Here is a 24,379-nt window from a genome sequence, read left to right as displayed (position 1 = left end):
TTTATACTCAAAAAAATTTTTAAAACATTAAAAATTATTTATAGTCTGCGCATGTGTTCATAATCTCAATTTACACATTTTTGAAGTTGTCAGACTACTCAAGCATTGCTACTAACTGTCATGTGTTCATACTGGATGGAACTAAGCTGATAAGAGGAGATAACTTTTTAATTAGGTTTTGACAAAGCTACTTGGTAAATTAACCCAAGATGATAAAAAGCAAGGGATAAATATTGTCAGATATGTTGATAAGTGGTTGGATCAAGGGTATGCTGAATTCCAAATATGAGTGCCCCAAATAGATATTTTAAAAGTACAAATCATATTAAAAAAGAGTTTGTTTTGTCACTTAGTTATTTTTGTTTGTTTGTTTGTTTTTTCCCCCTCCAGTTCTGGGGCTGGGACTCAGGTCCTGAGCACTGTCCCTGGCTTCTTTTTGCTCAAGGTTAGCACTCTACCACTGAGCCACAACACCTCTTCTGGCCTCTTTGTTGTTGTTGTTGTTGTTGTTGTTGTTGTTGTTTTGTCAAAGTGATATACAGAGGGTTTACAGTTTCATATATAAGGCATTGGGTACATTTCTTGTATAACTTGTTACCTCCTCCCTCATTTCCCCCCTCCCCCTTTCCCTTGCCCTCCCATGAGTTGTTTATACCAAATGGTTTTGTAAGTATTGCTTTTGGACTCATTTGTCTTTTTATCCTTTGTCTTTCGATTTTGATATTCCTTTTCCCTTTGCTAGCCCTAATACAAGTGTATCCAAAGTACTCAGATGAGATACAGTGATAGTACGGGCACAACCACAGGAAGGGGATACAAGAGGAACAACAACAACAAAAGAAAGATATGGTTTCACATGGCATGTTGAAAATGATACAACAGAGATATAACACTCGTTTCCATAACATGGAGTTCATTTCACTTAGCATCATCTTATGTGTTCATAAGGGCATAGCTATTGGGCTCTTGTGATCTTCTGCTATGACTAGCCTAAACCTGTACTAATTATTCCTTATGAGGGAAACCATAGAGTCCATGTTTCTTTGGGTCTGGATCACTAAACTTAGTATAATTTTTTCCAAGTCCTTCCATTTCCTTATGAATGGGGCAATGACATTCTTTCTGATAGAGGCATAAAATTCCATTGTGTATATGTACCACATTTTCCTTAACCACTCATCTACTGAGGGGCATCTGGGTTGGTTACATATTGTAGCAATGACAAATTGTGCTGCAATGAACATTGTTGTACTGGTGGCTTCAGTGTGTTCTTGTTTGTAATCTTTTGGGTAGATGCCTAAGAGTAGGGCTGCTGGGTCGTAGGAGAACTCTATGTTTAACTTTCTAAGGAAACTCCATACTACTTTGCAGAGTGACTGAACAAGTTTACATTCCCACCAACAATGTAGTAGGGTTCCCTTTGGCCACATCCCCTCCAGCATTTGTTATTGTTAGTTTTCCTGATAATGGACATTTTACTGGGGTGAGATGGAATGTCAATATTATTTTGATTTGCATTTCTTTTATGGCCAGTGATGTAGAGCACTTGTTCATGTGTCTTGACCGTTCTCATTTCCTCTTCAGAGAAGTCTCTTTTTAGGTCTTTAGCCCACTTGTTGAGGGGGTTGTTGGTTCTTTGAGGATTTGTTTTGGAGGAATTTAAATTTTTTTACTTCTCCATATATTTTAGATATGAGGCCTTTGTCCATTGTATGGCCAGTAAAGATTTTCTCCCAATCTGTGTGCTTTCTGTTTATCTTGCAAGCTATGCCCTTTGCCCTGCAGAAGCTCCGCAATTTGATGCAGTCCCATTTGTCCAACCTTTTTTTGATTTGTTGCATTTCTGGCCCTTTATTTAGAAAGTTTCGTCCTGTGCCAAGGAGCCCAAGTGTTTCTCCTATTCCTTCTTGTAGTGTTTTCAGGGTATCTGATTTTACTTCGAGGTTATAAAGTTCCTTTAAAGTGGAAATTTTGTGAGTATAGTACAAATCAGATATAACGCATAAATGCTGGAAATGCTATTGTGTGTTCTAGAAGAATCCAAAACCTGTTCACATCTCAAGTCAAGATTAAAACCTGTGTTATTAATTATGGAACTTGTTTTCTCATTTAAATCACCTTCTCTTTCTCTTATGTCCCCTAATCTTCCAACCCCAGTATTCAAATAACGAATGCCCATGATGCCTCTTTACCTTTTGACATGCTTCTCTAGTGACTTAGTTGGTTAATATGGTTAGGATGAGATACCAGGCATACATTCCTTCATTTCTCTTGAACAGGAGCCCAGGAGACTTTGGTCCCCTGCTCTGCTAGACTGTTAAACAGGGGCCTTCCTTCCTTTCTTTTTTCTTTTTTTTTTTTTCCTGGAAGTTGGCAGAGGTAGAAGTGGGCGTGATGGAGGCAGAAGGCTATTGGCCTACTTTGAAGGGGGTAGACCATCGCTGTTTGGTTGATATACCAACTATACTTTGTAGGAGGAGAACATTAAAGGAGAGGATTACAGGTTTACAGTCTCTTCCCCCAAAGCCAAGTTGTTGCAGATATCTGAAAGGTAGCATATTATATGTATTGTAGGTCACATCCCAATGAGATCTGGGACTACAAAACAAACACTTCAGTAGCAGTATATATAAATAACCAGAGTAGATAGGTTGTAAGTACCTGCATTACTTCAGATTGTTCTTTATAACTTACATCTTAGGTGTCAAATATGACATTTTTATGATGCACAGTTTGATGTTATGGTGTATGTATTCAATGTGGAATAAGTAAATCAAACCAATCTATATATCCTTCACTTTTTATGGTGGTAACATTTTGAACTTTATTTCAGTACTTTCTAAATACCAAGTTTTATTCCTTGCCTTAATGAGAGTATTGCAATAAAAAAACAAGATTCAGAAGTTTTCATATTGAAGTGTGGATAAAGATTGTGGCTTTTAGTAGTAAAATCATAAGGAGGAAAACCATGCCATTACTGTCTCTGTCAGAAGCAGTGTGGATGACCTCAAGATTCTCTTGTGCCTTACTAAAAGCAGACCCTGAGAGTTTTTACTTTGGAGCTTTGTCCCAAAGTATGTGGTTGGTTTTTGTAAATGTGGAATCTGTAGGTTTCTTGTTGTAGTCTTTGTTTGTTAGTTTGGGGCTGTGGATTATGCAGGAGGTTTTGATTCTTTTGCTAATAATATTTTGACTACAGATGAATGTAGCTATCTTTTTTCTCAGGAGCAAACCCTTCCTTCTTTCTTGTCTCCCTTTCTTCCTTTCGCTCCCTTTTTCTCTTTGTCTCCTTTCTCTACCTTTCTCCCTTTCCTCCTCTCCTTCTTTTTCTCCATTCCCCTTCTCTCATTCTCTCCCGATGCAGTGCTAGGGACTTAATACAGAGCTGCATACTTGCTAGGCAAGTGTTTTATCACTCAGCTACAGCAGTCCAATTCTATTTCTGAGGCATAATTATTATACATTTCAGACCTTATTCAATGGGATATGCCATTAGTATGGCCTTTGTCTGGATGACAGTTTTTTTCATGTTTTTTAGGCACAAGAAGAACAATATTCACTGCTTTTAAATTGCTAGGCATAGATATCCCTTTTAGGTTATTGAAGGATCAAATGTAGATTCATCACAGCTTTACCAGCTGCGCTGGGGAGGGAAAAACTTATCAAGGAAACAGGGTTGTGGTGCCCGAGCAACCCAACTAGGGACAGGGATTGCCAAAGATTAGAAAGCAATTACAGTGCTCATAATCAACAAAGGCACAGAACTCTAAAGTATGTGCAGAATTCTTACACAGTACCATGGACAGGTAATGATCTGTGCAGAAAACGAATAAAGAGCTGAATAGCCATTAGAAAAAGAAGTCTAATGGCCAGTACTCTGTATAACTTTCGTGATGATGCTATAACAAATTGCCAGCAACTAGTAGCTTAAAACAGTAGAAGAATGTTCTCTTAGAGTTCTGAAGGAGAAATCTGGAAGCAAGGTGTCAGGAGGGTCTCACAGTCCCAAGAAGCTCTAAGAGGTTTTCCTGTTCTTATCCAGTTTTTTGTGGCTGTTGATATTCTCTGGTTTCCTTGCCTTCTGGCAGAAACTGTGCTGATGCATGTGCAGATCAAGGAATACCAAACACCAGGCTACTTCCAGAAGCAGGAGAAAAGTAAAGAAGACATTCTATAGAATTCAGATACTGCAGCTGAAACCAATCATTCCAAAACCTTCGTTTTGAACTTGTAGCCTCCAGAACTGTGAGAAATTAGGAAATTCTCATATCAAGCCATTTATTCTATAATACTTTATTAGAGAAGCATCTCTCCCTACCCCCAGCAAATGTCTAACATGTTTACAACTCCCTAATGTTAAGTTTAATCCTGACTACTTTATTATTTATACTTTTCTTTGTAAAGTATTATGTCTTAGAAATATTTAAAAGCAAATGCCCAGTAATTTGATTGAATGTTTTCTAATTAGTGCATGAACAAAATAGATGTATGAATAATTGACAAAATAAGCAGTACAACAAAATTTACTACAGGAATCACAGCTGGCACTTGCTAGAATATCACAACAGTACATTGGCTGTAGTGGGCTAAGAGTTAAATTTTTTTAAGTGGTTATTAATTCAGCACTGAAATTGTTGCTGGCCTCTATCCAATATGTAAAATAATTATGTATCTGGAACTAGTTATACAAGACAAAATAAAGCTGGGTTCATGTGGCTCACACCAGAAATCTCAGCTATTCTGGAGACTGAGATTTGAGGATTTTGTTTGAAGCCAGCTCAGGCAAGAAAGTCTGAGACCAGTTAACCACCATAGTCTGAAGCAGAGCTGTGGCTCAAGTGGTGGAGTGCTAGCCTTGAGCAAACAAACTTAGGGCCAGAGACTATATCCTGAGTTCAAGCCCCAAGACAGGAACATACACACCATAAAAGGAAAAATATTGGGTTCTGAGACATTCAGCTAGATATTGGAGTCAAATTCTAATTCATCCATTTTAATTGATGGTGTCTAACATAGTACTTGTTTTGTTCCAGGTTTTTCATGTATTAAATAAAGTTATTATAGTATCTGTGCCACTTAATTATTAGGAATTTTGAATAAGTGAGACATAATAAATATTCATTAAAGACTTACATTGAAGCTTATATTGTTATCATTATTGTTGGTATTAGCATTTAACGTTATTTGCCCAATACATGAAAACTATTCTTCAACAGTTAGCTAGTGCTGTTTGTAAGAAGACTATGTTAAGAGAATAAAGATATTCCCATGGATGGCACTGCATTTTCTTCTAGTCTGCTCTCTACTTCTTTCTCTTAGTAATTTGTTTCATATTCATGTCTTTGAGACATAAATCTGATAAAGAAAACAATAAGCATCTCAGTCTCTATGCTTTGCCATGAATTCTTCCTGTAATCTTTTTACCCACAAACCTATTTTTTGTTTGATTTTTTTTTGCTGAAAGTAAGTATTAAAGAAATTTTCCAAGATCTTAAAACAGATCTAAACTGAAACATAGGTTAAAAAAAAGCTAAAAACTTACAAACAATTTTGAAGGTGTCAATAAGATAGAAACAATGTCCAATATGTACATTGAAAGAGAGACTGAAACATTTTTAACCATATCACTGTTTCTCTTGGTTATTATATATCCTGTCAGTCATTGAGTTTTCCCATCTTCATATTCTATATTAATATACTCTCCTGGTTAAGTAGAAACCAACTAGAGCGGCATTAATTCATCTCCAGTCTTGCCGAAAATTACTTTTTGCTTTGTAAATGTGTATTACATACTTTTGCTTTTTCACGAGGTAATAAACTGTTTTTTTCTAAATCTCAAATTTTGAGTCATTGATGACCTGAATATTCTTGCAATTTCATATGGATTCATAGTATAGCAATCAGTTGGTGAAACATGGTTCTTTTCAACATCTTGAAGAATATTATGCCAGAAAAGCTAGTCAAACTTTGCTTTTATATTTTACTTGTCTGTTTTTAGTGAAAAATCTGTGGGTGGGGAGAGACTAAAAAAGACTCTTTGTTTGAAGTTGGCTTATACCTTCATAATAAATGAGCTCTAATTATTTTTCTGCATCCTTCATGAATCATGAAATATTGTGTCCTAGGTCTGCAAATATTAGCTTTTTAGCTGGAGAAGTTTAGACATGTTAAATATCACTAATATTCAATAGTGAATATTATATGTTGAAAATGGATAACACTACTTTATGTGAACATGAAGACTTCTTTACAATTGCAAGATTAGGAAGATTGCTTAAAGACTTTCTTGGTAGAATTCTTAGTATTTTTTGAAATTTTTAGCAAGGATTTAGTTTCTTCATAGTGTAAAAGCAGGGAGAACTAGCGAAAGAGAGAGAGAAATATTTCCTGCTCTGCATGCAGGAAATGAGAGCTAAAATGGTGATTTCTTTATTGTAATATTATTTTTTTCCATTGCTTTATTGTCAATGTGATGTAAGAGGGGTTACAGTTTCATACGTAAGGCAATGAGTACTTTTATTTTACCAACTTGTTACCTCCTCCATCATTCGCCACCCATTTTTCTCTCCCCCCATGAGTTGTACAGTTGTTTACACCATATAGTTTTGTAACTATTGCTGTTGCACTAGTTTGTCTTTTTATCCTTTGTCTCTCAGTTTTGGTATTCCTTTTCCCTTCCCTAGTTCCAATACACATATATACAATATCCAGGATATTAAAATTAGTTACAGTGATATCAGGGATAAAACCACAGGGAAGAAATGCAAAAGAAAAAGGGCAGAGTTTCATATGGCATGTTGAGAATAACAACAACAATGATATACCACTTGTTCCATAACTTGAAGTTCATTTTGCTTAGCATCAACCTATATGTTCATATGGACATGGCGATTGAGCTATTGTGATCTGCTTGGACTATCCTAGATGTGTGCTAATTATTCCCAATGAGGAAAACCATAGAGTCTATATTTCTTTGGGTCTGGCTCACTTTGCTTAGTATGTTTCTTTTTTCCAAGTCCTTCCATTTCCTTATGAATGGGGCGATGTCATTCTTTCTGATAGAGGCATAGGATTCCATTGTGTATATGTACCACACTTTCTTGAACCACTCATCTACTGACAGGCATCTAGATTGGTTTCATATTTTAGCGATGACAAATTGTGCTGCGATGAACTACTTTTTCAGTTCCTGATTTTAACATTTTAGCCTCTCTTTTGAATTTTTGGTGCTATTCTTCTCTGGGAAAATAAAATGAATAATATATGTTCTACAGGTAGTGATTAATGGTATCTGTGGTGAACGTAGGTCAGTCTGAGGGTGAGACAGCCAGCATTCTGCAAATTTTAAATACTGTGCATTGATTCATTTAGAATGCTCCCACAGGATTCCTACATTTTCAGGACTGTGATTAACATATAATTAAACCCATGCAGGATGGATTAACAATTAATTAAACTATCCTGTTCCTGTAATCTCAAGGAAGATTGTGAGTTCAAGGCCAGCCCAAGTTACATAAAGCGATTCCATCAAAAAAGAAAAATAATGGGCTGGGGATATAGCCTAGTGGCAAGAGTGCCTGCCTCGGATACACGAGGCCCTAGGTTCGATTCCCCAGCACCACATATACAGAAAACGGCCAGAAGCGGCGCTGTGGCTCAAGTGGCAGAGTGCTAGCCTTGAGCGGGAAGAAGCCAAGGACAGTGCTCAGGCCCTGAGTCCAAGGCCCAGGACTGGCCAAAAAAAAAAAAAAAGAAAGAAAAATAATAATTAAATCTGAAATTTAATCATCTCTTTCCCTCAGAAAACCATGGAAAGAAAACATAAAAATATATAAAACAAAGATTTGTCTTCCAATATAAACTTGAAAGTTTTATGAGATCTGAATCAAGGAGCTTTGGCAATGAATAGATGCACTATATTTCAGTCACATAAAATATACTAAGAAAGTGGGGGCCTTGAATTCAATCTATGTGTTAAACTGTCTGACTTGGGGACGGTTTTTATCATTGTGAACACTGTAGTGTTAAAGTTGAAATTCTATTATCTTCCCAGGTGATAGAATTAGGATAGAAACTTGGGAGGTAATGAGTCAAGGGGCCAAGCCCACAGGAGTAGGATTACAGCCCTTATAAAAGACCTCCTGACATCTTCATCCTTTCCAACACATGAGAACATCACAAGAAAGAACTATCTATTTGCCAGAACACAGACCCTCTACAAACACTAAATCTGCCTTGGTGTTGGAGTTCCCAGTCTGAAAGACTGTTATGTAATTTTCTGTTATTTACAAGCCACTCTAGTAAGTGTTTTTCTGGTACTTACTTCAAAACATATTTATCATATTTATCACATCTGAGTGTCAGCCTCTTGAATAAAGATAGAACCTTGACCTCATCTGTGGTTCCTGAGTAAACGGAATGAAAGATTCATGAGCACAGGGAAGTGTTCTTTTTTGGTCATTGCTTAGTCCTAGCCCTAGAACTGTGAACATATTAGGTTCTTAATAAACATCTTGAATGCATGAGAAAAATATCAATAGTGGGAGGGGGGTATGAGGGACAAGGTAACAAACAGTACAAGAAATGTATCCAATGCCTAACGTATGAAACTGTAACCTCTCTGTACATCAGTTTTATAATAAAAATTTGAAAAAAAAATATCAATGGTGTAGGTACTGGATAGACAGTTCATAGATTGTAACATGGAAAGGATATTGCAGGTGCTTAATCATACCAGGGAATTACCTTTATCATATCAAATAAAATAAGTAAATAATTTTATACCGTGTACTGTAAGGCCCCACAGGACTACAGAAAAATCTATCAAAACCCTACCTTCAAAAATCTTACCATTTGAAAGATGAATACAATTTTCATAAGAGGAGAAAAGTAAACATTATTTTTAATACCTGCAGAAAAATATCATAAGGAAATAATTCATTTGAAAAGGATGTAGCAAAATGAGGAAAGTAATGTTTATTTATGATTTTCTTTTTTTCTTTGTCAGTAGTGAGGATTGAATTTACAGCATTGTTCTTGCTATGCAAGTAAGTGCTCTAGTATTTGAACCATACCCCCAGTCCTTGATAACTTAAGATATATGAGCTTTTATCTTGATTTAAAAGATGTATACATATCTTAGATATTATATTGTATAATATATAACATCTAATAATATACTACACATGGAAAACATATTATTACATATCTTACATATCATATAGTTAATATATATCTATATGTTATATATAGGTATATTATATATAATATGATATCTTAGGTACTGTGTTATATAACTAAGATCTTAATATATTGTTCATCATGTATTTATATGTAGATAATATATTATTTATTATATATTCTAATTTAACTACAAAGTTCAAAAGTATATTGGAATGGTTCACTGTAGAGAGAGATCATTTGGGACTGGCTTAAGCAAGGAAGCTTTGAGGGGACTGTAAAAATTTTTTTACATTTGGGATGAAAAGGCAGTCACCCCAAGATAATTATCTTGAGATGGAATTTGTTGCAGTTAGACATTTTTGCTTTAGGCATTCTACTGTTATAATGTTAAAGGTATTTTTTCTGAGAAACCAAGATATGTATAATCAATCTGTTAAAATATGCTGCAGATAATTTTGTCTTGTGACTTGAGAAACAGATAATGACCTTTAAAGATGACTCTATCCACATATATATAGAAATGTGTGTATATGTGTTTATACACACATATATGTAGATAAACATTTTGTAAACATATGGGTATATGGTAAATGTAATTAAAAGAAGATTTTAAACCTAGTAAAGGCTGCTTGCTTATAAGTCAGAAATAATTTGTTACTTTTGGTTACATATTATTGTATGCTGAGTACATATTTCAAAAATAGAGATAGGGATGGTATTTATTCTTGACTTTGGGAGAGAAAAATGTAAGGCAGATAGCCTCTGGTCCTGTGAAGTTTAATAAGCCTTTTCCTGGACATTCATTGTCAGTATGATTCTTAGTTGAGGGAAGACTTGTCAATTTTTTTTAATTGGTGGTTGTAAATAAACAAGGTTTTAAAAACACTTGATATAGCTTGATGCTTTCATGTGTAAGTGCTTAAAAAGCCAAACTTTTTTTTTTCAGGGACCTTGAGCAGGTTTTACTATTCGGATAGGAAGAAGAAACAGGATTTTAAAAAATAAGACAATAATGCAAGATTTCCTAGACTAAGTGAAAGAATAGGCAGAAATACAAGCATCTAATATGTCATAGGAGTGATTGTTTTGTTAAGGACAATTGAGATAGATGGGTCCTGAAGGATGAGAAGAATTTTGTTAGGTGAGTAATAACAAAAAAGAAACTTTGTGACATTGAAATAAGGAAGAGGCCCATTTAACTGAGGACCACCACATGAGCAGTGTTCTTGATTGTGAGGCAATGGCCTTATTTACAAATGGGGGAGAAACACACCATCTGATGCTCCCCAGTTCTCCAAGAGGCAGGCAGGAGTTCCCCACCCTGCCCAGGAGGAAACCAGGACTCCATGTGGCTCACCTCTCAGCTAGCAAATAGAAGATCCTGGGTTTCCTGTCACCTAGCCAGCCCCATGCTTCAGCACACCATTTTTTTTGAGCATGTAAAATATGTTTTAGTGTTCTTTAAAAGGGTTCACGGTTTGGTTTTTTTTTTTTGGCCAGTCCTGGGCCTTGGACTCTAGGGCCTGAGCACTGTCCCTGGCTTCTTCCCGCTCAAGGCTAGCACTCCGCCACTTGAGCCACAGCGCCGCTTCTGGCCGTTTTTCTGTATATGTGGTGCTGGGGAATCGAACCTAGGGCCTCGTGTATCCGAGGCAGGCACTCTTGCCACTAGGCTATCTCCCCAGCCCCTACGGTTTGGTTTTAATCAGGCTGCATACCTCTATCAGTCTGACATTGCTTCTATGTCAAACTGGCTTCAGCTAGCAATACTTCATTAAATCCAAAACAACAAAAAGTTCTAATTTTGAGAGAAAGAAAATCTAGTTCTGAGAACATCAGTTTGCAGTTATAGACAAAATAAGGGCAAATGTTTCATGTTGCTTTATAGACAGTTCACATAGCCGGCCAACATGTGAAGGATTATCATCAGTCAGCACACCATTTCTATGGTGCAAGTCTACACTTTTTTTCTTCCCTGATGCTTCTCTAGAGCAAGTAAAGTCCCTAATAAGAGAGGAAGGGTTTTGTCATCTGCAAACTGGAAAAATGGAAGGGATCTAAATGAGGGTAAATCTCGTTAATCACCTCTGCTTTGCTGTTTCTGACTACCAAGAACTCACTGTAGTTCTCTGTTTCTGGGACTTATCTAAGGAAGGCAAAGATTATACAAATGATTGATAGTGGCTTAGGAAGATCTGGAATCCACTTTAGGTTTTACAACAACTTATAAATGGCCATCCACAAAGCACCTGGCATACCCATTTTGTCTTCACCTTTCCATCTTATTATGAAGAGGAGCAGAGGAACTTGCCAAGAAAAAAAATGAAGTACGTTCTGGTATTAAAATCAAAAGATTCTGCTTGGGAGTGTTTGTTCTGTTTTTTAATATGTTGCTTCCTCTCCAACCCTTCAAGCAGGAATCCAGTTTAAATAGTTAAAATTAAAATTTTTAAAACTCTAAGTCCAAAGAAAAATAATTGTACCATCATTTTTTTCCTTAGACTTGTGTGTTTATTTAGAATGGATATTCAGTTCCTTCTTTTCCTTCAATGCAAAGATTACAATGTCCATTTCTTCCCAACCCCTCTATAGGGTCTAGTGAATTTCTACGCTGTTTATTACCATCCTGTCTCCTACTTGGTGGGTTGAATAAGACAAAAAAATGTTTCAGTTTAATGTTAATGTTTTAGTAAATGTTAAAATTTAATATTAAAGGTCTAATGTTATTTAGATCTTGACTTCAATTAAATGAGTAGCTTTGATTTATGTTCCTTAAAATATAAAAGATTTTGGTCAGATTTCAAGTACTCATTTATCTTTTCATTCAGTTATGGCTCATAATAGATCAAGTTTTATGAGTATAAAATCTGTAGGAGAATTGAAGTTTTACCTCATTATTCATAATCTATTCTTTACTTACTAACATGGTCACTTTTTGATGATAAAACTAAGTATATGATGCAAGCACTCTACCACTAGGCCATATTCCCAGCCCGATAAAACTAAGTAGACATATTTATTGCATAAGCAATATTGCAGGAGGGAAAATAGACGATAATGGCATTATTGATTTAATTGAACCCTCATTGGGAATATAATATGGTCTAGATACTCTACTAGATCTTGATTTTTAACTAAAGATAAGAAGATTTAATCTCAGCTCTCAAAGCTGATGAAATTAATACATTTGTAGAGGGACCTACCTTAATTCTTACACTGTATAGTCAACCACCCAGAATTTAGAGACTTTTTAAGAGTCAGCATCTATTATTTCTCAGTAGTCTCTTAGTAATGTATTAGGAGTCATTAGGATTTGACTAGACCTACTCTTATGTCTCTGGCCATGTGAGCTCTCTCACATATTTACCTGTCTACAAACTGATGTAGGATCATCTAGGACAACTAGTTTTCCTCCAAGTAGTTTTTCATCTTTTGCTAGGCTTTCCTTGTTCAATTCAGACTACCAGAGTTTGGAAAGAGTTAGGGAAGAGTTCAAGGCCACCGCAAACAGGTTTAAAGCTAGCACACCATTACTCCCACTGACCAGCTTGTAATCATCAGCTCACTGCAGAGTCCAGGACATAAAAGTAAATCCCATCCCTGAATGGAGGGACCTTCCAAGCCACCTTATGAGGGAGCATCGGGCTCAGAGAAGGAAGAAAGTGAAGCCATTTTGCAATGTGTTACACAGGGAGAGACAGCTTAAGATTTGTGGAGGGGACAAATTCTAAATAAGGTCATATGTTCTGGTTATTGTAATAGAAGCCAGTGAAACATTAGGCCATGTGAATGGAAGAAACAGCGATTTCAAGCCTGATGCTAGTCAAAAAAGAGGCTGGTTGGAATGCTTAGATCCTGCACTGGAAGTTTGGGTATAATTCTTTAAGTAGAAAGAGGCATCTGAGATGTAAAACAAACAGAATTACTATTGTGACTCTTGTTACATTTTTTTCTGGTGAGAGATTGAACTTAATTTTGGTAGAACTTAATTGTGCTTGGAAGTTTAGATAAGTTGCTATTGTAGCATTCTCAATTGTGAGGATGATTGTGAGGGCTGTAATAAGGCAGTGGAAAGTATTTGTCCCTGGGTGAAAGGCCAGACCATTGAAATCACTCAAAGAGATCCTTTAGAGCCAGCTTCTGTATTTCATGTTGAACATCCTTAATAGCATGGGTAGGGAATGTCTGGCTCATGTGCTATATAAGGCCCACAAAATTGTTTGGTAAATGACGTGATGGAGTTAATATGTTTCTTGGAGGCTTCTTGGGGACTGCCTAAAGCCATTTGCTTGTATTGACAATTTTATATGGTTTGTGAATTATGTTATAAATATCCAAATGGCCCCTGGCAGAGAAAGTTTCCTACTTCTCTTTGAATTTAGGAACAAATCAATCATAATGATCACACTCTGGCTTGAGGCTAGAAACCTCTTAATGATAAAATAGATAAAATTAATAATCATACTTCATGGACTAAAAGGTTGCTTGAGCAGATTTCCACTATTTCTTTCTTTAATTGTTGTGAGTTCTAGGGCTTAAACTCTGATCCTGGGCACTGCTCAAGGCTATTGTGCTACCACCCAAGTCAGAGCTCCACTTTTGGCTTTTTGAGGTAGCTAATTAGAGATGAGAGTCATATGGACTTTCCTACCCAGGTTGGCTTCAAACCATGATCCTTAGCTTTCAGCCTCCTGAGTAGCCAGGATTATAGACATGAGCCACAAGCACCCAGCTGATTTCTGCTATTTCTATGCTAGGGAAAATAATACACTGAGATATCATCCTTGAAGGATGATTTGGCAATGATAAAGGCTTGGTGATAATATGATAGGAGTAGGATTGTATGTTTTTTATTCTTCCAATACATGCTCTGTAATTAGTATTTAGGTTGACTGTTAGCATCTGCTTCAGTGATAAAGTTGATGCCCCTGCATCATGCTAACCATGTATGATTTTATTAAGCTTCCCTCCTGCGGACTCCTTAGTCCTAATATTTGTATCTAATGTTGGAAGGGGGGTGGAAATGATTTTCTCCCACTCCCCACAGAATGACAGATTTACTGACAAAGAGCCATACATGAAAACTGGTGCTTGGTCAGATACATACACTAATATGAATTATTACTGTCTTTGCCTTCTACAAAGGAAGAACAACTTGCATACCTTTCAATCAAAGACAAATAGCAGAACATACCGTTTCAATCAACCCATACTTAAGGAAGAAATTCCAGGATTTTTCAGAATGAAATTTTGTCCATTCAATTTTTGCTTGAGAGTTTATTTACTTTGATATCTACATCAATTTAAATAAATTCTGAGGATATACATACATCCCTATGTGTGTATACAGCTTCACTGCTTAGCAGCTTTTGACCAATAAGATGTCAGTATGCAGTGCAATAATAGCACCTTTAGGATTGGCTCAACTCCCTCTGATGTCACAATTTCCCCATTAGGAAGTCATAGTTTTCTTGAAATCACATTGTGCTATTAATAACTCTTGTTACCTTGTTTCACTGTAAGAAAAATAATCTACCAAATATTAAAATGTTGGAAGGAGCAACAAATCTTTGATCCGTGAAGACCTTTTTCCCTTTTTGTGCTTCAGTAATTTACTGCCAACGATTGAAGTGAGAGCATCTTTACTTTCTTTGACAACTAATGTTTTGTTTTTCATGTTGGATAGTTAATAGACAAATGGAGGAATGAGCCCACTTGGACGTACTCCGTCACCTCATAGGTCTACTCTATGTCGACTGTTGAGGCTTAGCATCATTCTACTGCTTAGCCTTCCTGAATCTAAAGGAAAAGCAATATGGACAGCTCACCTGAATATAACATTTCAGGTGGGAAACAGGATTATATCGGAACTAGGAGAGAGCGGAGTGTTCGGGAACCATTCTCCTCTGGAAAGGGTGTCTGGTGCGGTGGTGCTTCCTGAAGGATGGAATCAGAATGCTTGTAATCCACTGACCAATTTCAGCAGGCCTGAACAAGCGGACTCGTGGCTGGCCCTCATTGAACGGGGAGGCTGTACTTTTACTCACAAAATCAACGTGGCTGCAGAGAAGGGAGCAAATGGGGTGATCATCTATAATTACCCAGGTACAGGTAACAAAGTATTTCCTATGTCTCACCAGGGAACAGAAAATATAGTTGCAGTAATGATAGGGAACCTCAAAGGCATGGAACTTTTGCACTTGATCCAGAAAGGAGTCTATGTGACCATCATCATTGAAGTGGGAAGAATGCACATGCCATGGCTGAGCCACTACATCATGTCTCTGTTTACCTTCCTGGCAGCCACAGTGGCATACCTTTTCTTGTATTGTGCCTGGAGACCCAGAGTTCCTAATACTTCAAACAGGAGGCGAAGACAGATAAAGGCTGATGTGAAGAGAGCTATTGGTCAGCTTCAACTTCGAGTGCTCAAAGAAGGAGATAAGGAGCTGGAACCAGATGAAGACAATTGTGTTGTCTGTTTTGACATATACAAACCCCAAGATGTAGTACGTATTTTAACCTGCAAACATTTTTTCCACAAGGCATGCATTGATCCCTGGCTTTTGGCGCATAGGACATGTCCCATGTGCAAGTGTGACATTCTGAGATCTTAAGAAAATTGGAGAATCTTCGGAAGATGTAACCAGATCTTTCTAAGGTGTAAGATCAGATGAATTCTCTTGTTGCAACTTAAAGAAAATTTCCACTTCAACTTCTCTACCCAAATATTAAAGAGGGTGAGATCCATGTGTTAAAAATAAAACTCCATATTGTGCCAAACTCTCTGAACTGTTGTCTTTCAGATTGGTTCTAGTTGTTACACATTTTTATCCATGCAGATAAGCACATGATTATAAGCTAAAACATTACTAATTTTTATCTTCAGATTACCTGGATTATGACATTGACACAATGGGGAGTTAACTAAATTTTAAGTTTCCTAAAAATTAATTCTTCTGTTTTTATATTTTGTTTAATTTTTGGTTTCCAGTCATTTATATTTACTCAATTAATTTAATCATAGGATTAGATTCTCCTTTAATTTGCCATAGTTAATTAATTTTTATTAATAACCTGGTTTCCACAGCTACTAACTGGGTGGGTAATACATTTCAAATAATTAGATGATAATTCTTTTGGTTATGTAAGAGTTTTTTTATAGGACTAGTTTAGGAAAACATTGTAAAATGTCATTTTTGTTTGCCAGATCCGTTTAAATACTAGCATAATAAATCAGCTGTGATAACCGATAACCTTTCTAGAAGTGTCCCTAGTGGATGTCCTTTTTTTTTTCTTCTGTCAGCCATAGTGAATGCCTCTGGTTAGGGTTTGAAATGTTTCACTGCCATCTCATACTCATACTCTTACTTTTGGCTTCGTTTTGCCTCTTCCTCTTTTCCTCTTTAAAAAAAAAAAAAAAAAACCACTTACATAGCACAGAGGCCAAAAGTCTAGAGTTTTAGTGTTTTGATGAAAATCTCTTTGAGGATACTATTTAGAGTCACTTTCACTCTGCATACTTTCTTTTAGGGGTGGGGTGGGGTGGGGAATTGTGTGGCAATAAAACTAGTATAATGGCCTTAGAGAAAATCAGCCATAGTTAGCTCAAAGTTTGCCATCAGCACGGCCCCTTTTTGCTGATGACTGGTACTCTACCACTTGAGTTACACCTCCATTTCTACTTTTTTGGGGGGGAGGCACAGGGGATTATTGGAAATAAGAGTATCACAGACTTTCATGGTAGGCCTGGCCTCAAATCATGAATATCTCATACTCCTGAATAGCTAAGATTACAGACATAAACCACCAACACCTGGTAACATTCTGTCTTTATGCCGCTTTTTGTTGGGTCCGTAGAACACTGCTCTTTTCTGCCTTTTTTAACCAATTGTGGATTCACATATCCTAAGAAGTATGGGCTCTCTTACTCCTGGTGTGATCCAACTAAAATGTTAGCATCCTGTATATAGAAGCCAGAGACATTTGTGTTCAAGACAAAAGCTTTGCCTTTAATTTCTCAGCTACTGAAAAAGCCACAAGAAAGTGTGTGACAGCAACTGTGGCTACCCATGTTTTCATGTTACCCCTTAGTTTTTAAGTCATTGTGTGCCTATAACCTGAAGGTAGTAAGAACAGAGACAGAGCTGGCAGTGTATGTGGGATGTTTGCTGTGTCTTGCCAGTAATTAAATTTGTCTGTTTCTGACCTTTCCCATTGCTGCTGTCAGTGGTTTACTTTAACTGTTGACCTTGCAGTTTTTAAAAATAACAGCAGTATTAAAGGGACTTTTGCTAAGCTAGTACTGATCTATTTTGTTTCTCCATCTACCTTCTCTCCTCTTCCTTCAGACTGTGGTTAGGTTGGTAACTGATGATAGGGTCTTCAGAGAAATGAACATCTCTTAAGTATTAGCCTTTTGGCCTTTTGTCTTCATTCCAGTCACCTGTATATTCTATTAATGTAAGTAGAAGGAAGTGAGACAGAAGTAGATGTATCAGGATAACTTATTTTTAAAAATCCAAAAGATAAATCCCCTCAACGGGAGAAAGTTTGAATTAAATAAGTACAATACAATGGTGTATAAAAATCAACAATGATATATTGGGATATAAAACCAGGTTACTGTGCTTTACCTCTCATTTGTTCATGGTGCTAGTCTGTAACTATCTATTTACATTTTTATTTTAAAGGTTAACAAATTTGCAGCAAAGGAGAAAGCTAGTTGAAATAGGAAAAGACGATCAGCCCCTAACCCAAGAGTGAAAGGCAAAGATGTTACATGATTCTTGAAATTTTCATTTTGTTCAAAAATATTTTTTCACTGAGGAAAAGAATGAGAATTGTACAGAAATGTCTTATATATTTCTTGGTTTCCAAAGAGCATGTTAAATATATGTTGTGTTTAGGTTTTGGTTTAGTATGCTACCTGTAGTCGTTGTAGGTAGCTCAGTGATTGAATCCATCCTAACATAGAAACCACTCCTAACCCTGAAAACATTGGAGCCAATAAACTTGCAGCATGCTCTGAGCCCTGACCTAATTGGTTGGTTGGTCTTTTAGGTCATAATCACATCATGTAACAGTAAGCAGAATCTAATGTTACAGTAGTGAGGTTAGGAATTTTTTTTCAATCTAAAATTGTTCCTTTCTCTCTAATAAAAACATCTGAAACTCAAGACATCTTTAAGAATTTGTTTCAACAGCATGCTGGAAGATGGTGGATCTTATTTTGGCCCAGAAGATTTTTTCCCCCTCCTTCTAAATTGATTGTCAACAGATGTGGAAGCCGCATCAGTTTCAGGTTCTTGAGTCACTAGGCAGAGAGATGAATCTCCTTAAGATTGGCACTTGGCAAAACAATGACACTGCAACTATCTGGCTTATGAAATTCAGTGTTCTTTGGCTTTTCAGTCAAAACTGTTGTAGAGCCAGTGCAATATGGACTGCTTACATGAACTTATCATTTCATGTTGGTAACCGCATATTGTCAGAGTTGGGGGAGACTGGAGTCTTTGGGAAAAGCTCCTCTTTGAAGAGAGTGACAGGAGTTCTACTGCCACCTGAGGGAAAAGTTCAAAATGCATGTAATCCTCGAACCAGCTTCAGGAGATCCACGAATGCAGAGATGTGGCTTGCGCTTATTGAACGGGGAAGTTGTACCTTCACACAGAAAATTAAGGTGGCAACTGAGAAAGGAGCCAGTGGAGTGATTGTCTATAACTTTCCGGGAACTGGCAATCAGATTTTCCCCATGTTTCATAAGGCGTTCGAAGACACTGTGGTGGTTATGATTGGTAGCTTAAAAGGCATGGAAATTTTGCACTTAATTCAGGAGGGAGTTCGGGTGACAGTCACAGTGGAGGTAGGGAGAAAACACATCATCTGGTTGAATCACTATTTTATCTCCTTTATGATCGCCACGACTGCTATTTTAACATATTTCATCTCTTACCATGTTCGAAGAGTTTGGGTAGCAAGGATGCAGAACAGGAGGTGGCAACGATTAACCACCAATCTCAAGAGAGCTTTCAGCCAGCTTCAACTTCGAGTATTAAAAGAAGGGGATGAAGAATTAAATCCTAATGGGGATAACTGTGTAGTGTGCTTTGAACCCTATAAGCCAAATGATACGATTCGAATTCTGACTTGTAACCATTTCTTCCACAAGAATTGTATTGACCCCTGGATCCTAGCCCACGGCACATGCCCCATGTGCAAATGTGATATTCTGAAAGCTTTGGGGATTCCAGGGGATATTGAAAATGGAACTGAATCTCTGCAAGTTCTAATGGCAAGTGAATTGCTGGAAGCAGCAACACCTCGGGAAGAGGAGGCCAATAATGAACTTCCTCCTGCAAGAAGGTCAGATAAAGTGACCCAAGTAGATGAGCACCCTACATCTCCAAGTAATGACAGCCAGCCTGACTCAATAGTTGGACCCGTCCATCCCTCACCTTGACATAGTGACCTTGGAGAAAGTGGATTAAACCTGTCTGTCAAATCAGGTCCAAACAGAAAAGTAGTTTGAGTGTGTTCTTCATGTCCTTTTCTATTTTGATAACTTTTTACTTTATCAGTCTTCAAAGACAGCAAAAAAGGCCTACTGGGATATTTTTATTTTTATTTTTTGACTTATTGTCCAAGTATGCTATTCTATTGTGTGTGCAATGTTCATTTCTGTGTCCCTTTCCTGTTAAAACCAAGCAAAGCCCTTTGTTCTTTGCCCTAAATATTTTTGGTGATTATATTGGGACTCAATTTGGTTAGAAAATTGTTAATATATATTCCTATGTGTCCTAATACACAAACCATCAATTAAGTTGGAAAGACATAAATTATCTTTTATGTGCTAACAAGAGTAAATATTTTTGATAATTATAGAACAAGTATAATTTTATTCAGTATGTTAATTTTTATGTCATTTTGTTGCAGGTTTTTTCTTGGCATGAAAATTTTGTTGTAAAAAATTTTATTACTGTTTAGTAATTCTATTCCAGTAATTAATAGATTTTATTTGTTCTTCATCTGCCTAACTGAGAGCAAAGGTAAAAATAAAACACCGGTGTTCCTTGCGTAATGGCGAGCATTTTGGCACTCAGTACTACCTATGATAATTGTTACATGATCATAATATATGCATTCAAAACATGTAGTGGTGTATTTATTTTCCACTCCAATTAATTTTCTTCCCATAATAAAGGCCATTGAGATAGGCCAAATTATTTTGAAAGTAAGTAGCACGATATATAGAAATGAAAATTAAGACATCTTAGGATCATGTTAATTTTCTCCACTGTATTCCCAAGGTCTACTCTAGAACCTGGCACTCGTGTTTTGAATCATGAATATTGGAATAAATAAGGAAAAATATTTTTAAACATTTATTTTCATTCAGTCTGATAAAATGGGCATGTTTCTTCCAATTCTACAAAATAGTGGAAATTTTGTCCTAAATCACAGTGACAAAATATCAAATTAGAATTTGAATACAGAATTGAAATTATTCAAATTATTATACTTTAGCATAGATTAAATGGCAGGTTAGACATGCATAGTCTTCTATTCTCTTTTTCATGCATTTTATTGTTATAAAAGTGATATAAAAGTGGCTATAGTTACATAAGTCAGATAAAGAGTACATTTCTTTTTGAAAAATGTCACCCCTTTCCTCCCTCTCTCCCAGTTTCTCCCCCACCCGCTTCCACAAGTTGTATAGTTCGTTTTCAGCATAGTGTCTAGTGAGTACCACTATTTGTTCACCCTTTCTCCCACCATATCTGTGCTCCCCATTACCCTCCTAAAGACAGATAATTAAACAAACAAGACAAAAGGAAAATAAAATAAAAACAGCAACAAAGGGAAAAAATCCTCTTGTTCCATTTCTGGGAGTTCATTTTGATAAATATTGTTTTATTGTTTGATATGATCAGGTGCACATAGGTATTGCACTTGTCTGTTCCTCTCCTAAGAATATCCTCCTTTGGTCTCATTGTGTGTGACTGCCTAGAGATCTGTATAGTTTACCCTGTCCCAGTGTTGTTGGGTTTTTGTTTGTTTACCATCCAGTGTCTTGTAGATTCATAAGGTGCATTCTAGCTGCAACAAATGAGGGAAACCATGCAACCTTTGTTTTGGGTCTGGCTTACTTCACTTAATATAATTTTTCCAAGTCTTTCCATTTACTTATGAATGGTAAAATATAATTATTTCTGATGAATGAGTAGAATTCCACTGTGTATAAATACCACATTTTCTCCATCCATTTGTCCACTGAGGGGCTTCAGGGTGGATTCCATGCAGGGTCTTTATGAGAAATTCCATCAAATCAACACTAGGGTTGGAATTTCAGGGAGGTCATAGAGGAGACTTTGCAAAGAGCCGTTTTATGGGCTAATAATATTGGAATTTGAAGATAGGCAGGACAGTTAGTACTTGCTTGCAACTGCAGGAAAACTATGTAAAGAAAACTATGTAAAGAGAAAAAGGCCACTCATCTCTAAACAAGAGGAAATGGGAAATAGCAAAACATGGGCAGATGACTGATGGGAAAATGCCATGCTTGGTGCATACAGACTTTCTTATACACAACTCTAGATAGGAATGAGTACTGATTATAAAAGCCATTCTTTCTTTGAAAGAACTACACAGAACTACAGAAAGAACTACTGGAATCTTTAGCAGTTTGAGTATTGTTTGGAGTTTACCTTGGACTATAAAGCCATTCCTAAAGGCCATGCTGAAGAGAGACACACTGAGGGTCATAAAAGATCCACCTCTGGTAGAATCAGCTTCCAGCCAGGATTAAGTTTCATTCATTAGGACACATTCTGTGAATACATCAGCCACTGATGAGAATCTGTCCTCTGATGTCCACTGGTGACTCAAGAGCTCTGGAATTGAATGTGTTGGGCTGGAGATGGAGCTAAGTGTAGTGCCTACAATGTGCAAATTGCCCTGGGTTTCAGTCCCAGCATTGAAGGTTAAAAGCATCCCTATCTAGAAATGAATGTGTCTAAGTAGTGAGGTGGCTAGTGTTGGCAGTCCCTGAACCTAGAGTTTAGTATCATTAGCTCATAGCAAGTTCATGTGGGATGCTTATTCCTTGGCGACACTTAGCAATTGAATATGTTCTTCAATCTTAGAGTGCTGTTGTATGGTCTTACCATTCCTCTGCACACTTGTTGGTTTCTTCTTTCTTTTCTTTCACTTTTTTGTTTCTTTTGTGGTCCATCACTGTTATCATTTGTTCATCATTGTCAAATTCAGGCTCAACTTATCCCCATGTGTGAGAAATTTGCAGGTGTTCACTTGTTCAAAATGTGTTTGTCTTGTCTTGAGAACTTTCTGTGAATGTCCCTTGGGAAGGAGGGTGAAGTTACTGAACTCAGGAGTTGTCACTTGTGATTATCTCACATGTGCCAGGCAGAGAGAGGGACTAAGTGCACTTGCAAACATAGCTGTTTTGTCTGTGTGAGAACAAAACTGCAGTTCTAAGCCTTGTCTTTGGAATGTTGTAAACAGATCGATAAACTACGTTTACTCTGGCTTTAATAAACCAGAAACCAGAAATAGCATTTTCCATGTCAGATGTTAGGTTATTACTTATTGTGCTTGATTTTTACCAAATCTGTGAGTTACCCCACTTTGAGTTAGACTTAATCATGCAAATATATTCTGCCACAATGACATTAGACTGCAATGTGGCATGCATGCGTGTGTGTGTGTGTGTGTGTGTGTGTGTGTGTGTGAAACCAGCATCAAAATAGGTTTCCCCTTGTACTTCTCCTTTTTATGTGTTTGCATTCTGATAATTAGCTTGATTCCCTTTCTTCAGCTCAGCAGGGACTTGATATTCCATCCGTTCCTGGGGTTTGAATTGAGAGCCTCATGCTTGCTAGACTAGTACTCTGGCACTTCAACCATGTTCCAAGCGCTGGTTTTTGCTGGTTATTTTTGAGATAGGGTTTTGTCCATATCTGCCTACTTTAGGCTTCCAGTCATTGCTTAGATTCATAGGCACACAACTGTGTCCAGCTTCCCTCCATGGAAATGGAATCTCATGGACTTTTCTGCTTAGACTGTCCTGAAACCACAGTTTTCCCAACCTTTGCCACCCAAATAGCTCGAAATGACAGATAGGTGTCACTGCGAACCGCTATGGCTTGAGAAGGAGCCTCAATAAGTTTTTAACATGAACTGGTCTTGCATTACAGTACTTTGTAGCTAGAATTTCAAGAATGAGCTGCCAACATCTGTCTAGGTTTGATGCTTCTTTTTTGTTTGTTTTGTTTTGTTGGTTATGGAGCTTGAACTCTGGGCTTGGGCACTGTCCCTGAGCTCTTCAGCTCAAGGCTAGCACTCTACCACTTTGAACCACAGTGCCACTTCTGGTTCTCTAGTGGTCATTTGGAGATAAGAGTCTCATGGACTTTACTGCCTGGGCTGGCTTTGAACCATGATCCTCAAATCTCAGCCTCCTGAGTAGCTAAGATTACAGGCATGAACTACTGGCTCCCAGGTTTAAGCTAGTTTTTAGTACCATTTCTGGGATACACTGAGTTTAATGTTCACTGAAATTAAAAAAAACATTCCAGCATACTTTACTTATTATTTGGTGATATTATTTATTTTGTCTGTGCAATACTCCTATAAGCTATGCCAATGACAATGTCCTTGTCTCTTACTATAAAATTATTACCATTGTAATGAAATGTTGTCCCTAATGAATGTGATCCCTTTAAAGTATTTATGGAGCCAAGGAATTTGACTTTTATGATGGGATTCAACCTTAGTCTTTATTTTAAATTGTGTCTCCTTCTTCAGATATAGTGGGTTTGAAACAGTGGCAGAAAGCTTGAAGGGGAGAACAGAATTTGAGGTGGCATCAAGCCCAAGGGAAGTCTTTACATGCTAATCCTATGAAGACATCATTCTTGTTTTTTTTTTTGTTTTTTTTTTGGCCAGTCCTGGGGCTTGGACTCAGGGCCTGAGCACTGTCCCTGGCTTCTTTTTTGCTCAAGGCTAGCACTCTGCCACTTGAGCCACAGCGCCACTTCTGGCCATTTTCTGTATATGTGGTGCTGGGGAATCGAACCCAGGGCCTCATGTATATGAGGCAGGCACTCTTGCCACTAGGCCATATCCCCAGCCCATGAAGACATCATTCTAGTGACAGTTCCATCCTCCCATTCCA

The 24,379-nt window shown here is 37.1% G+C and overlaps 3 protein-coding genes across 8 annotated transcripts in view; all 3 read left to right on the top strand.

The window, feature by feature from the left end:
- The window catches only part of Cadps2 (calcium dependent secretion activator 2), a 418,215-nt gene that overhangs the window by 125,989 nt on the left and 267,847 nt on the right, over positions 1 to 24,379 (top strand). The window lies entirely within an intron of this gene.
- Positions 13,794 to 16,268, top strand: Rnf148 (ring finger protein 148). Its single transcript, XM_048340144.1, has one exon. The coding sequence runs from the start codon at positions 14,889 to 14,891 to the stop codon at positions 15,798 to 15,800; it is 912 nt and encodes a 303-aa protein (XP_048196101.1). The 5' UTR covers positions 13,794 to 14,888; the 3' UTR covers positions 15,801 to 16,268.
- On the top strand, positions 16,975 to 19,903 carry Rnf133 (ring finger protein 133). Its single transcript, XM_048340143.1, has one exon. It carries the CDS (start codon positions 18,464 to 18,466, stop codon positions 19,643 to 19,645), a length of 1,182 nt encoding a protein of 393 aa, XP_048196100.1. The 5' UTR covers positions 16,975 to 18,463; the 3' UTR covers positions 19,646 to 19,903.

This window comes from Perognathus longimembris, chromosome 2 (assembly GCF_023159225.1).
Source record: "Perognathus longimembris pacificus isolate PPM17 chromosome 2, ASM2315922v1, whole genome shotgun sequence".
Classification (NCBI taxonomy): domain Eukaryota; kingdom Metazoa; phylum Chordata; class Mammalia; order Rodentia; family Heteromyidae; genus Perognathus; species Perognathus longimembris.
Note: the sequence above shows the minus strand (reverse complement) of the source record. Positions and strands in the feature narration are given on the sequence as shown.

Excerpts from the sequence above, each read along its gene's own strand:
- Rnf148 (XM_048340144.1), top strand. The coding sequence starts at position 14,889 with ATGAGCCCACTTGGACGTACTCCGTCACCTCATAGGTCTACTCTATGT.
- Rnf133 (XM_048340143.1), top strand. The coding sequence starts at position 18,464 with ATGTGGAAGCCGCATCAGTTTCAGGTTCTTGAGTCACTAGGCAGAGAG.